This window comes from Gopherus flavomarginatus, chromosome 5, assembly GCF_025201925.1.
Source record: "Gopherus flavomarginatus isolate rGopFla2 chromosome 5, rGopFla2.mat.asm, whole genome shotgun sequence".
NCBI classification, from domain to species: Eukaryota; Metazoa; Chordata; order Testudines; family Testudinidae; genus Gopherus; species Gopherus flavomarginatus.
Window position 1 is genome coordinate 152,996,286 of NC_066621.1, and position 15,188 is coordinate 153,011,473.

At 45.2% G+C, this 15,188-nt stretch overlaps 1 protein-coding gene across 2 annotated transcripts in view; it reads left to right on the forward strand.

The window, feature by feature from the left end:
- The window catches only part of DDHD1 (DDHD domain containing 1), a 126,087-nt gene that overhangs the window by 39,009 nt on the left and 71,890 nt on the right, over positions 1–15,188 (forward strand). For both annotated transcript variants that reach the window (XM_050952548.1, XM_050952549.1), the window contains 2 exons: positions 5,707–5,835; positions 13,891–14,038. In XM_050952548.1, the coding sequence (XP_050808505.1) occupies positions 5,707–5,835; positions 13,891–14,038 (277 nt within the window). The remainder of the gene's footprint in view (positions 1–5,706; positions 5,836–13,890; positions 14,039–15,188) is intronic.

Below are 15,188 nucleotides of genomic sequence, written 5' to 3' on the forward strand. Positions count from 1 at the left end.
AGGCTGATTGGCAATGCTTTTGTTTCTTTAAAAATAAAACTGCATTTTAGATCAGCAGAGATTTTAGCCTCAACTTTATGTATGAGGACTTCAGAATTGTCCAGACAAATGGCCAAATTTTACTCCTGGTTATACTGTGGAACTCCTGCTGATGTCACTAGGAAATCATGCAAGTATTTGAGAGGAGAATTTGGTCTAGATTTCATAACGCATCTGCATCTCCTTCACCTTGTTGCATGTGGTTGATAATGAAGCCTGTGTTACTGTTATCTACAAAAGTTCCAAAATGAAACATTTTAAAAAATAAATATATAATGTGTGAACGTATAGAGCTAAAGATTAAAAGTAAATTTGTTAAAGGGTCCTTCTCCTTTGGATACTAGATCTGACCAAAGAGAGTTTCCTTTTTTTGCACAATTGTTACATTAATTGCTACAGCACTTCAGAAATTGCAGTTATCTGGGTTGATTTTTTTAGATTTTTACCGCAGAAATAAAATGCAGTAAATTTTACACTTTTTGGTTCTGGTTAGCAGGTGCAGGATGAGCAGATGCTTTTCAAATATTTTTAAAAGGTGTTTAACTTTGAACTCAACAGACATAAGGGTATATACTGTATTCTCACATGGTGGACTCAGACAATTCTAGTGAATGTCAGTGGTAGTTCTACATGCTGCTCATGGTGAAAATAGGCCCCAACCTTTAACATGAGCTTTTTGTAACCAGTGCTAAATATGCAGAGAAAAATTGTTGCATTTTTTGCTTGCTTTTTACAATACATGTATGTGTGGCTCTTAGTTGCTCTTTGACAGCTGGGAAGCAAACAAGGTGCCATTCAGTCTATACTTTTTTGGAGAATAATGTAGCAATAAATGTTGGGATCCCCATTCTCCATAACCCAAGTAGGTTAGTGGAAACGTGTGGCATTTCTGTGGAATCCTGCCATTAGGAGGGCAAGGTTTGGTCCCAGGAAGAGGTCAAGGATTCTGCCAGCCCAGGCCACCATTTGTCCATAAGCAAGGAACTTCCACAACAGGTGCCTTGCCACTGCACTGCTGTCTAACCTAGATCCAAGCTCGCTACAGTGCCTGAACATAATGGCATTTGCAGGGGCCACGTTTCCAAGTTGATCCCCAGCTTCCCCAGGGACTCACTTCAGTGTGATGTTCCACAGCATGAACCGGGAAGCAGCATCAGTTCTTGCAGACTTGGTATGAAATAAATATACACTACTGTGAGCATGGATTTTGGAGAGGGAAAAATTCCACAGATACACCTAGGAAAGTTGTCTGCCTCTGTTCCCAGTCCTCCGAACCTCCTTCCAACTTAGAGCCAGAGCCCCCACATACAGAATTCTGTGATGTCATGAAGAAGTATGGCATGGAGCCCTCCTTTCCCTTCTCAACTCCAAGCAGAGATCCTTGGACATGTTTTCATCCCTGCTCTTAGAAACAAAGTGAGCATGGCGTCCTAAGATTACAGTGGCTACCTTTAAATGGAAGTATCATTTCAATGATTATATAAAGTGGCCTTTAACACATGCCAAAGGTTACCCTAATCCACATACCTCCTCTTTGGTTTTTCTGCCACTTAAAAATGTTTTTGCTTCTGTTTGTCTAGTGTCAGATTAAAACTTATTTTTCTGTGCTTTGGAATCACCAATCCAAAGCAACTATATAGTTTCACTTATTTGTCTGTAAAGCAGTTTTGCATCATGGTGTGTTTTCATCCTCTTCTAATTCATTGCTGCCCTTTGTGCTGACTTAATTTATCAGGTGGCATACCCACATACCCTGACAATGAGACCAAAAGTCATGCAGCAGGAATGGGCATAAATGCTCATTTCGGTGTCGCTGTCTTGAAATGTAATTGACTTAAACTCTGAAGTGTAATTGTTCAAGGCATAAGAGTTCAACCTTTCCCTGAATGAATTTATGAGAGCAGAAAGAAATCCTCTTCAGTGGCCTCAAAGAGGAAACAGAGGACGCCTCTTCACCTGTCATAAAAAACCTGCTTTGCCTGAGTTCAGGCCAGGCTCTTTGTTGAGGATTGGTGACATTGCTAAATCATACTTGTTTGGCGTAGGGCCATTGCTCTTGCCTCCCCAGAAAATGTATCTTCCTTGCATAGGACCATAAGACCTAGGCCTTGTCTAGGCTGGAATTAACTCTGATTTCATCCTTCCATGTACCTTCTCAATAGTCTAAATCCATGGTGTAAACAAGGAAATCAATCATTTGCATGTGGTAACCTCACAACCAGTTCTCCATTTTCTGATATAACTCCTAATCCAAGTTGCAACCTCATCATAGTTCGTATCCCCTGTTTTCTGAACGTCTGTACCCGGGGGGGAGGGGTCAATTTAAACTTTTGCAAGAAAGCTTGTTTATAGAGCCCATTATCTCTATCACCCTTGTCATGGTATAATTCCCCACTCTGAACCTTAGCGTCCAAAAGATGGGGTACCAGCATGAATTCCTCTAAGCTCAATTACCAGCTTAGTACTTGTAGCACTGCCACCAACCAGGAATTCCAGTGCCTGGTACACTCTGGTCCCCCCAAAACCTTGCTCGGGGACCCCCAAGACCCAGTCCCTCTGGATCTTAACACAAGGAAAGTAAACCCTTTCCCTCACCGTTGCCTCTCCCAAGCTTCCCCTCCCTGGGTTACCCTGGAAGATCACTGTGATTCAAACTCCTTGAATCTTAAAACAGAGAGGAAAATTCACCTTCCCCCCTTCTTCTCTCTCCCCCTCCCAGACTCTCCCTGAGAGAGAAAGTAATCCTAACACAGGGAGAAAATTAACCTCTCTCTCCCCCTTCCCTTCTTTCTCCCCGCCAATTCCCTGGTCAATCCAGACCCAGTCCCCTGGGGTCTCACCAGAATAAAAAAACAATCAGTTTCTTAAACAAGAAAAGCTTTTAATTAAAGAAAGAAAAAACAGTAAAAATTATCTTTGTAAATTTGAGATGGAATATGTTACAGGGTCTTTCAGCTATAGACACTGGGAATATCCTCCCAGCCTAAGTATACAAGTACAAATTAAAATCCTTTTAGCAAAATACAAATTTGAACTCCTCCCAGCCAAATACACATTTGCAGATAAAGAAAACAAACATAGGCCTAACTCGCCTTATCACCTAGTACTTACTATTTTGAATCTATAAGAACCTGTATCAGGGAGATTGGAGAGAAACCTGGTTGCACATCTGGTCACTCTCAGAACCCAGAGAGAACAACCACCAAAATCTAACAGCACACACAAAAACTTCCCTTCCTCAAGATTTGAAAGTATCCTGTCCCCTGATTGGTCCTCTGGTCAGGTGACAGCCAGACTCACTGAGCTTGTTAACCCTTTCCAGGCAAAAGAGATATGAAGTACTTCTGTTCTATTAACTCTTACTTATCTGTTTATGACAACCCTCTCTGTCCGTATGGGTAAAAGTGTCTAAAGCCTTCCCTGACAGTAGCAGAGCCAGACACCATACCATGTCCTTGTGTCCCACCTTGTTCAATTCATATCCCATTTCAAAAGGATTTGGAAGTACATTCATATCATTCTCTTCTCTAAAGTGAGGAAATAATTTGGAGTCTGTGCCTTCCACTGGGTACGTGGGGTCTGGTTCCACCTACTGGATCGGTGTTTTACTGGCGCAGTCTGTCCATTTCGAGCTCATGTTGACATTCCTTGTCCTTCTCTCCCCCTTGTACTGATGCTGCTTCTCCCAGACTGCTCTCTCTCACTTCCGGCCAGCAAGCAGCTGGGTTTCCAGACACACTGTGTCCCCATCCAACTTCTCTTGCTCTAACTGTAGATCTATTCCTTATCTCTGCTGAAGTGGTGCATTCAGTCTGGATGGAACATGGCTGCTGTCTCTGTCAGCCTCTTCCCTGATCCCTTCTAGTGTCTCCAAGATTTTCCCCGCCTGCTGGACTCTCTGACAGTGGGCTGGATATTTCCTGTGATCCTAGACCAGTGGTGGGCAACCTGTGGGCCGCACGCAGCCATCAGGGTAATTAGATTGCGGGCCATGAAACATTTTGATGATGTTGACCATTCACAGGCACGGTCCCCTGCAGCTCCCAGTGGCCGTGGTTCACTGTTCCCACAGCTCACCTTGGCGGGGAAGTGGCATGCCACAGGAATGTGCTGGACTCCACTTCCCGCAGCCCTCATTAGCCAGGAACGGCGAACCACAGCCACTGGGAACTGCAGGGGTCCTTGCCTGTGATCGGTCAGCATCAGCAAAATGTCTCATGGCCCGCAATCAGATTACCCTGATGGACCGTAGATTGCTCAACACCATCCTAGACCGTCATTCTTTTTTCTGGTCCTCCAGAGTATAGCAAGTTGACTAGTTACGTCTTTGGCCTTTCTTCAAAGATGAGTTGCCTTTCTCTGCATATCTCAATTAGACGACTTGTTTTCAGCTGATCATAACTCATTTTACCATCTCTCTCTTCACTCTTCCTGTCTTGGAAAGACTGAGACTTTTCTCTGTGCTTTTCCTTTCTCTAGTACTTGCTTTTGCTGCTGTTAGCACTTCACTGGCAATTCCCCACTGTCATAACTGCCACTATATTTGTCCCAGTTTCAGGTTAACTGCATCTTTGATCCCCACCACCACCACTTCAATCCCTCAGTCTTCATCAAGGTTTTGGGCTTCCTGACTGTCCCCTCTCTCAGACGGAGACCCATGTAGCTCTTCCTCTCCAGATTCAGGGTGTAGTCCCTCTGCATCTCACTGATTTCCCCAGCAGATCTGACCCAGGTTCAGCAACTGTGGTTAACCTTTCTCCAAGGGCTGCAATAATGTATACTAATTACCAGCCAGCTTTCACAAAGCAAAATAAATTTATTCTTAGGTTAAAAGCATTATAGAAAAATCATATAGGAACTTTTATCGCTTTTTGTACACTTAGGTGGATCCTGGTATGTTTTCTGTCTCATGGGGTCCTTGTAAGCCTAAGTCTTTCCACCCTTTCAGTTCTTGGAGGAACAGTGACAACCCTCCCCCATGGCCAATAGAATAGCTTACAATCGCTGGCCCACAAAATGCATAAAACATTCATAAACTTAGTACGACTGCATGTATTAACATTCATTGCTAGTAATGGAGCCCAGAAAGAATGTTCATTACCATTATTATTTGTTTGTATTACCCCATAGTGCCTACAGGCTGTACAAACAGAACAAAAAGAGAGCATGAGTGTAACATTATGAGCACAAGTGTACACCTACCACTGCATCAACTTACTCAAGCATTATTTTGAGAGATGCATCCACCACAGCCCCCCTGGTGTCTCAGTGGTACAGCTTTCAGCAAACACTTTCACCTTGTGGATGGTGGATCTCAATTTTCCTCTTTGCTCTTGGGCAGTTTGGCAGAATTTGTGAGAGAGAGCATTCATGTTTTCCTTTCAGATAAGGGTATTCTCCGTTAGGGAACCTCTCTTCCCTACTCTCCTCCTCCCCACCCCCAAAAAAGGGGTGTGTGTGGAAGGATTCCCAAAAGGAACTACCCAATTGATATGGACTGGTAGATCCAAAATATTAAGGTAAGAAGAAATGTTTACCTTCTTAAATAGACTTAAGTTGAAACCTAGAGTTCAGTCATACCTTTGTGCATCTCTCTCTTACTTGGCTTTTTAAAGCTATAATTTTTTTAACACTTTTAAATTAAAGGTTTGTTCCTTTTTGCTACAGCTGTTCATAGTTTCAAGTTGAGTCGCAACCACGTGGACTGGCACAGTGTAGATGAAGTGTATCTTTACAGTGATGCAACAACATCTAAAATTGCAAGAACTGTTACACAAAAATTGGGATTTTCCAAAGGTAATACATCTTGGCATTTGTAAATAATTTTGTAAAGATTATTGCTCTACTGGTTTGTTACTTAAGGCTGTGAGAAGAAAATTCCAGGTTCCATTCATAATTTCAAGTTTGAAATTTTTGTTTAATGCATAGTTAATTTTTGCCATTGCACTCTTGTGGGAGAATAACTCAAAGGCACTGTTAGGTTGTCGTGCAAATTTGTAGTTAAGAATAAAACCAGTTTACTGCAGCTTATTACGAAATAACTCTGATACAGTTTCATATAACTTAAAGTGCATTATACAGTTTCATATAACTTAAAGTGCATTAAAGTTACAAAGTCGAGCATTCTGAAGCTAAGAAATGCCAGAATTAATGTTGACTGTGCAACCTTAAGTCGACCCTCCCCAGTATGCAGCCATTATAATGGTCTTTAATTACATGATCACACTGTTTTTTTCCACTGGAGCTCTGCCTCATTCACTGTACAGAATGTACCTGCTCTGGTGATGAGTAAAGGAAGCTTTTGTCCATAGTACCCTGCCTCATTTTGTTGCAGAAATTGAAAGATGTGTAGTGAATGAGGCAGGGGATTGCACAAAGAGAAAGGTTAAGACAGTTGAATGCTGCTCTCGATAGTTGGATTCCATCCCTGCCCCTGCCACAGAGTTCTTAATGATGCTGGGCAAGTCCCTGAACCAAAATGTGCACAGGTGGCCACCATGTGTCTTCATTCTGGGTGCCTGGGGTCTGATTTACAAAAGGAGTGAGTGTCCCTAACTACAACGCAGGACAGTGGGACGCTGCTCTGAACACACAAAGTGCTATAAAATGCTAAGAACACTGAAAAATCAGACCCTGCACATCTCCGATTGGGCAACCAAAACTAGCTGACAATTTTGGTCTCTGTGCCTCAGTCCCCCAAGGATAGTATTGGGATGATGATGTCCACACCTCTCTCAGCGGTTGTGAAGATACTTCTTTACAAACATTAACGAACTAAGATGTTGTTTTGAGATCACCACAGAAAAACTCTTGGGGAAATTAAATCTGTACTAAGTACAGGTTTTGGATGGTGTGCAGTAAATAATGCATAGGGCCTCACATTGAATGATGAGGATAAACAGCTGCCATCCTACTGTAGGTGTTTTACTGTAATTTCATATTTTTTTTAAAAAAAATATAGTATGGAACTATATTAACCCCTAACCTGGCCATCAGCAGGGATAATCAGGTTCACAGCACAATCCTCTACCACTTGAACTGATGGAGTAACTGGCAGTGGCGCAAGGCTTCTGTCTTCTATACGGACCTGCCCCAAGAGGGGATGAACACACCCTTGGCCAGTTGGTTTCACAGCTGTTTGTTAGACAGCAAAGGATTATTGAAACTGAGAAATAACAGGTTCAGTTCCAGGTTCTGCAAGGCCCAAAGAGTGTGCTCAAGTGGTTATAGACTCTTCCAACCCTTTCTCCCGGCCTCTCCTTGCCTCCTGTGGAGGGAACTCAGGAACAGCTCCTGCCCTGTTTCCATACCACACGACATTGTACAACAAAAGAAAACTACATATAGGAATATAGTAAAATAGCCTGCTAAAATACAACCTCATAGAAACAAATGAAGGGGGCTTGCTTATATGCACACATGTATATGTAGCTGAAATGGATTAGAAGGGGAGGTTATAGTCCCAAAATATTTTCTTCCCAAAATATTTTTACAAGTGAGGTGATTAAAGTGAGCTGGATTTTATGGGAGTCTGTGTTTTACACTATAGAGTCCAGCACATCACTTGTAAACTTAAAATGTGATCTTTAAAAATGTTGAGGAAGATATGGTAGATAATCATCAGCATTAGCCTGTAAAAGCAGTTGTCAAATATAGCGAGCACTAGCACCACTAATAATTTTTAAAGATCAGTTGTGCCAATTTAAAGTCAGTCCACCTCTTTGCACGCAGCCCATATATAACATACAAAGTCAGCATAATATGGTCATGTTAGCTAAAACCAATCAGCAATTTTGCCATTGCAGACACGCAATGGAGCATCTCTGCTGAGAGCCCTTCAAAGAAAAATTTACAATAAATAAGGCTTTTGAGATTCCAAGGGCATGTGGTGATGTTATGAGATAGTCACAGAATAAAGACGCCATGGGTACAGATAGTGTAACAGAGGCTGGAGAGGAAACTTGCATATCACATCAGATATGATTTTTGTGTGGAAGTCCTAGCAAAAAGGGAGACCAGTATGTATTGTGACAAAGTTCCTCCTCTACCTTGGTGGGTCCTGCGCTTATTGGCAGATTTGCTCACCTCAGTGATCTTCCCCACAGTCTGGATCAACTCCTCCTGTGTCTGATCAGGAGTTGGGAGGTTTGGGGGGAACCCGGGCCCGCCCTTTACTCTGGGTTCCAGCTCAGGGCCCTGTGGATTGCAGCTGTCTATAGTGCCTCTTGTAACAGCTGCATGACAGCTACAACTCCCTGGGCTACTTCCCCATGGCCTCCTCCAAACACCTTCTTTATCCTCACCACAGGACCTTCCTCCTGGTGTCTGATAACACTTGTACTCTGTAGTCTCCAGCAGCACAGCCTCTCACTCTCAGCTCCTTGTGCTTCTTGCTCCCAGCTCCTCACACGCACTTCTCCTCTGGCTCCTCCTCACCTGACTGGAATGAGCTCCTTTTTAAACCCAGGTGCCCTGATTAGCCTGCCTTGATTGGCTGCAAGTGTTCTTATCAGCCTATCTGCCTTAATTGGTTCTAGCAGGTTCCTGATTACTCTAGTGCAGCCCCTGCTCTGGTCACTCAGGGAACAGAAAACTACTCAGCCAGTGACTAGTATATTTGCCCTCTACCAGACTCCTGTACCACACTGGCCTGGGTCTGTCACAGTATTCTTAAAATAACTCACTGTATTGGAACTAATCCTTTTTATACAGACTCATTCCATTTTAATGCCTCTGCTTATTAATGTCTGATACCCAAAGCAAGACATAGGTCTTCCAAAAGCTGAGGGTGAGATAGCCCTGATGTATCCCGCTGGCAATAAAATTCAGGCAGTTCTGCTTCGAGTGCTTGCTCATATCGATTCCAATTAGGTGTGCACGCGCCGTGTGCACGTTCTTCGGAAGATTTTTACCCTAGCAACGCTCAGTGGGTCAGCTGGGCGCCCCCTGGCGTGGCACTGCTATGGCACCGAATATATACCCCTGCTGACCCATCCGCTCCTCAGTTCCTTCTTGCCGCCCGTGTTGGTCGTTGGAACAGTGGAGCATGGCTTAGCTGATCTCCACCTCCCTAGCTATTCACTCGTTCTAATACTTCTTGTGTATATAGTTTATTCTCTATAGTTCTAGTTAATACTTTTAATACCTTTTTGTAAACGTAGTTAGTGTATATAGTTCAGAGGGTTGGGGATTAGCCCTTTCCCTCACCCGGTGCCCAAGCCCATGCCTGGCTCACTGGGTTTCAAACTGTGCTCGGCTTGCCGCAGGCCGATGCCCACAGGAGACCCTCACGACTCCTATCTCAAGTGCTTGGGGGAATCGCACCTCGCAGACAAGTGCCGGATCTGCAAATCCTTCAAGCTGCAGACAAAAAAGGATTGGGACTTTCGCTAAAGCAGCTCCTAATGGAGGCAGCCCTCACTCCTCCACCTTCGGCACTGGGTGCCGGTCAGTCCGCACCGGGGAGAAGTGCCTCGTCGGCACCGGAGTGCGCCGCCACCACGAAGGCATCTCGGCACCAACCGGCACCGGCCCAGAAACCTGCCCGGCACTGCTCCCTCTCCCCGCGAGCCAAGAAGCTGAAAGCTCCTGCAGCTTCACTATCTGCACCACAGTCTGAGCAGCAGCCTAAGTCGAGCTGCCCGGCACCAGTAGCTGCCGCAGCACCAACAAGGTCAGCACCAATGATTCCGGCCTCGCAAGGGCCATCGAGTCGGGTGCCTGACAGCTCCCCGGCGCATGCCTCGGTAGAACTCATCATTCCCACCACGCCAGAGACATTCTTTACGGCGAGGGAACTGATTGCATTAACGGAGCCCACCCTGCCTCAACCCCCGGCACTGCCGGTGCGGGTTATTCAAGCAACAGGCAAGCCTGCCATGGTAAGACCGTCCTCGATCAGCACTGCCGAGAGGCACCACTCAAGATCGAGGTCCCGCCAGTGTTCTCGATCTCGGCACTGATCCCGTTCCTGACTCCGCTCGCAGTCAGTACCCATCTCCTTCTCGGTACCGGTCGTACTCGTGGCACCACTTGAGATCCCACTCGCCGGCCCGATACTCCAGCCGCCGATCCAGCTCCCGGCACTGTTCCCGACGCAGCCGCTCTCATCATAGAGCTTCAAGATCCCGGTTGACCTCCCGGCGCCGCGCCGGGTGCAGCTTCCAGTACCGGTACGGAACCCAGTACCATTCTCCGGTGCAGCATGGAGAACAGTTCGCTGGACGCAGGGCTCCTCCCCAAGTGGTCTCCGCTCCACCATGGCCATCGCGGCATGCGTCTGTCTCATCGCACGCCGATAGTGCCTCCTACGGGGATTCGGACTTACACAGCCGAGTTCTACATGAGGCTCCAGGTCCAGACCAAGGTCCTCAGCAGTGGTCCTTTTGGACGCCTTGGGCATGTCACCAGGCCCAAGGTGAACCCACGGTACCATCACACTGTGCCCTGTCAGAACGTCACGCACCGGAGGCCACTGTTAGCCGCCCCCCCTCCAGCGGGTACAGATGGATCTCCTTTGGCACCAGAAGCTCAGGTCCTCCCAGACCCTGACGTGCCTCCTGACCACGAGTCCATACATGAGCTGCTCGTCCCTGGTCTGTCATCTTCCTCTTCCCCAGATGAGGCGGTAGCCGGGACATCCTCTTTGGGCCCGCCCCCTATTGACCTCCGAGCTCACCAGGACCTTCTGAGGCGAGTCGCCTTAAATATCAATCTACAGGTAGAGGAAGTCCCGGAGGTTGAAGACCCTGTGATAGACATCCTGTCGGTGGATGCGCCAACTCGTGTGTCTTTACCATTCATCCACTCCATTCAAGCCAAAGCGGACACCATCTGGCAATCCCTGGCGTCTATCCCTCCCACAGCCAGAGGGGTGGAACGAAAGTACATGGTGCCCTCCAAGGGGTATGAGTACTTATATACCCACCCTCTCCCATGCTCTCTGGTGGTCCAATCCGTGAATGAATGGGAATGCCATGACCAGCAAGCCCCGCCCCCAAATCAAGGGAGGCTAGATGCATGGACCTGTTGGGACGTAAAGTCTACTCTGCGGGGGGCCTCCAACTCAAGGTGGCGAACCAACAGGCCCTGCTTAGCAGATCTAATTATAATACCTGGCAGGCGGTGGGCAAGTTCACTGAACTGGTCCCACAGGACTCCCGCCAGGAATTCCAGGCCCTTCTAGGGGAAGGAAAGAAAGTTGCACGGACCTCCCTCCAGGCCTCACTCGACGCTGCCGATTCAGCAGCCAGAACTGTGGTCTCCGGAATCACGATGAGACGGATATCGTGGCTGCAAGTGTCAGGCCTATCTCCTGAACTGCAGCATACCCCCTAGTATGCCGTCCCTCCCCTTCCTGGGACCTCAGCCTGGTCCTGATGAGGCTTTCATCTTCTCCATTCGAGCCATTGGCAACCTGCTCGCTCCTATATCTGTCATGGAAAACAGCCTTTCTTGTAGCCATCACGTCGGCTAGAAGAGTCTCTGAGCTTTAGGCTCTGATGGTGGACCCACCGTATACGGTGTTCCACAAAGACAAGGTGTAGTTGCGTCCACATCCAGCATTCCTCCCCAAAATAGTTTCGGCCTTCCATCTCAATCAAGACATATTCCTCCCGGTCTTCTTTCCCAAACCGCATGCATCCCGTCGGGAGAAACAGTTACATTCCCTCGACGTCCGTAGGGCGCTCACCTTTTATATTGACCAGACGAAGCCCTTCCGCAAAACGCCCCAACTCTTTGTTGCAGTGGCAGACCGGATGAAAGGCCTACCCATCTCTTCTCAGAGGATTTCGTCCTGGGTAACGGCATGCATCCATACTTGCTATGATCGAGCTCATATTTCTCCGGGTCATATTACCGCACATTCTACCAGGGCTCAGGCCTCATCGACCGCCTTCGTAGCTCAAGTACCTATCCAAGAGATATGTTGAGCAGCTACTTGGTCTTCAGTGCACACCTTTGCTTCCCATTATGCCTTGGTGCAACAATCCAGAAATGATGCAGCCTTCGGCTCAGCCGTTCTGCATTCTGCAGTATCTCACTCCGACCCCACCGCCTAGGTAAGGCTTGGCATTCACCTAATTGGAATGGATATGAGCAAGCACTCGAAGAAGAAAAGACAGTTACTCACCTTTGTAACTGTTGTTCTTCGAGATGTGTTGCTCATATTCATTCCAAAACCCGCCCTCCTTCCCCATTGTCGGAGTAGCCGGCAAGAAGGAACTGAGGAGCGGATGGGTCGGCAGGGGTATATACTCGGTGCCATAGCGGCGCCACGCCAGGGGGCGCCCAGCCGACCCACCAAGTGTTGTTAGGGTAAAAATCTACCGACGAACGTGCACGCGGCGCGCGCACACCTAATTGGAATGGATATGAGCAACACATCTCGAAGAACAACAGTTATAAAGGTGAGTAACCATCTTTTTTTTCAAATCATAAACTGAGCTTGCAGAGTTCCCGGGCCCGCATCTGGAATACTGCGTGTGGATATGGTTGCCCCATCTCAAAAAAGATATATTAGAATTGGAAAAGGTTCTGAAAAGGGCAACAAAAATGATTGGGGTATGGAACAACTTCCATATAAGGAAAAATTAAAAAGACTGGGACTTCTCAGCTTGGAAAAGAGACGACTAATGCGGGGGGGAATATGATCGAGGTCTATAAAATCATGACTGGTGTGGAGAAAGTAAATAAGGAAGTGTTATTTACTCCTTCTCATAACCCAAGAACTAGGGGTCACCAAATGAAAGTAATGAGCTGCAGGTTTAAAACAAACAAAAGGAAGTATTTTTTTTCACCCAGCGACAGTCAACCTGTGGAACTCCTGGCCCGAGAATATTGGGAAGGCCAAGACTATAACAGGGTTCAAAAAAGAACTAGATAAGTTCCTGGAGGATAAGTCCATCAATGGCTATGAGCCAGGATGGGCAGGGTGTCCCTAGCCTTGGTTTTGCTAGAAACCGGGAATGGGTGACAGGGGATGGATCACTTGATGAGACACTTGTTTCCCGAAGGATTTAAAGATTTTGAAACGTATTTTCATTCCTATGCAGAATAAATCCCCAAAATTTTGAAATTCTCTCTGAAAAAAGTTGTTGGGGGAAAACATTTCAGATTGATCAAAATGTTCTCATTTTATTTTGATTTATTTTTTATTTTATATAATAAAACAGATTCAAAACAAAAATTAAAAAGTTTCATTCCAAAAATGTTAAACAAGACATTTCAGCCTTCTCAGAGGAATTTTTCCATGTTTTCCTCTAAAACGAAATGTGAGCAAAATGGGCAAAATCATGTCAAGAGTTTCAATTTTGATGGAAAATGGTCCTATTGAAATTTTAGGACCAGCTGTACTTATGGATGAGAGAGGCAGTTGTCTCCATCAAGCTGATGATGCTTTCTCACCCATTTTTTTAGAAATAATCTTGCGAAGAATCTTTACATATACACTGACCACTGAAGAAGTATTGTGGAACTGTGAGAAAATGTAATGATTAATAATTCAAGCATATAGAAAGTTATTTGTATTACAAAATTGATAGTGCATTATTCAGCTGCTTATAAGTTATTTTCCAAAACAGCTATGATATTAGCAAAATCCTCATTGGAAATGACATGTAAATCCATAGGTGGCTGATAGGGGTAATGGAAATTGTTTATTCAGATCTCTTAGGCCGCTTTGAAAATCTCAGCATTGTGAATGCTGATTTTTGAAAATGTATTTTATTTGCAAAATATAACTTGAAATGTTCTGGTTTGAATTAGGCGCCTCTTCCGTCTCTGTATATGGAAGTGTCATACTTCATGGAATATAATTGTGATTCAGGATAATTTGTTTTTTTCCTGCAGCTTCAAGTAGTGGGACAAGGCTTCATAGAGGCTATGTAGAAGAAGCTACATTAGAAGACAAGCCATCGCAAACTACTCACATTGTGTTTGTTGTGCATGGTATTGGGCAGAAAATGGACCAAGGAAGAATCATCAAAAATACAGCTATGTGAGTGCTTTATTATATGTGCAATAGTGACTGTGAAGTCAATATGAAGACTCTACTGACATTATTCTAGTAGCTTATAAATGACAGCATAGTCTTCAGAGTAAAACATTCCTTTCTCTGGGACCATTTATTTTGATAGTGTGGATGCACAAATGTTCATTGCTTTTTTCACATTAAAGTTTAAACTTTTGTGCCTAGTTAGAGCAGTGCCTTGAAAAAGCACAAGATTTTAAAACTATGTCTGCACTGCAGCCTATGTCAGCAAAACATATGTTGCTTGAGTGTAAATATTCCTCCCCCCGAGTGACATAAGTTACGCCAACATAAGTGTTCATGTGCACAGCGCTATTCCGTCAGGAGCGCTTCTCCCACCGACATAGCTTATGCTGCTTGCAGAGATGGGTTTTTTATGCTGATAGGAGAGCTCTCGCCTGTCTGCATAGAGCATCTTCACCAGACACATTGCACTGCTGCAGCGCTGTACATACAGTCATGGCCTTTAGTTTGTTTTAGTCCTGGCCAGTACCCTTCGCCATATGGGGTCAGGGCAGAGGATTTCTAGAACTGATGGTCAGTGGCTCACTTGGTCAGGTAAGGAGAGGTGTTCCCTTGCTTCAAATCTGAGAGAATATCATCTTGTCCTTGACTGGCAGAACAGTAGGTGAGTTTAAAGGTATCTTGGAGGGGGGAAGGAATATGAGGAGTCAGTCTGGCTATTGTCACTCTGACAGTAGAGGGCCAAGATTATTTAAGTATGAGTGGAAGTTGACTTATTCTGCATAAAGATTTGCTGGAAAGAGAAACACATATCCAAAGCTTACTAATGACCATCAAACCTTTCCTTAAACATCTTTTGATGAGACTGATAAGTGACTGTTATGAATTTGTGAAGACGTTAAAATACATACACCTGGTCATTGACAGTCATACTTGCTATGGTGTATGGTAGCCAAGCTCATGACTCTTCACTGGTCTATGAAGGCTGATCCTAAAATCATCTGCTGTAAGAGGGTTATCAGCATTTTGTCTCTTAAAGTGTACTTGATCATCTGAGTATGTTGTGCCTCATCCATTCTAAAAATGAAAATTCGGTTTTTAATTTGTCTTGTGTGGCAGCTCAATAAAATACTGATGTGTCCTAGTGAGATCT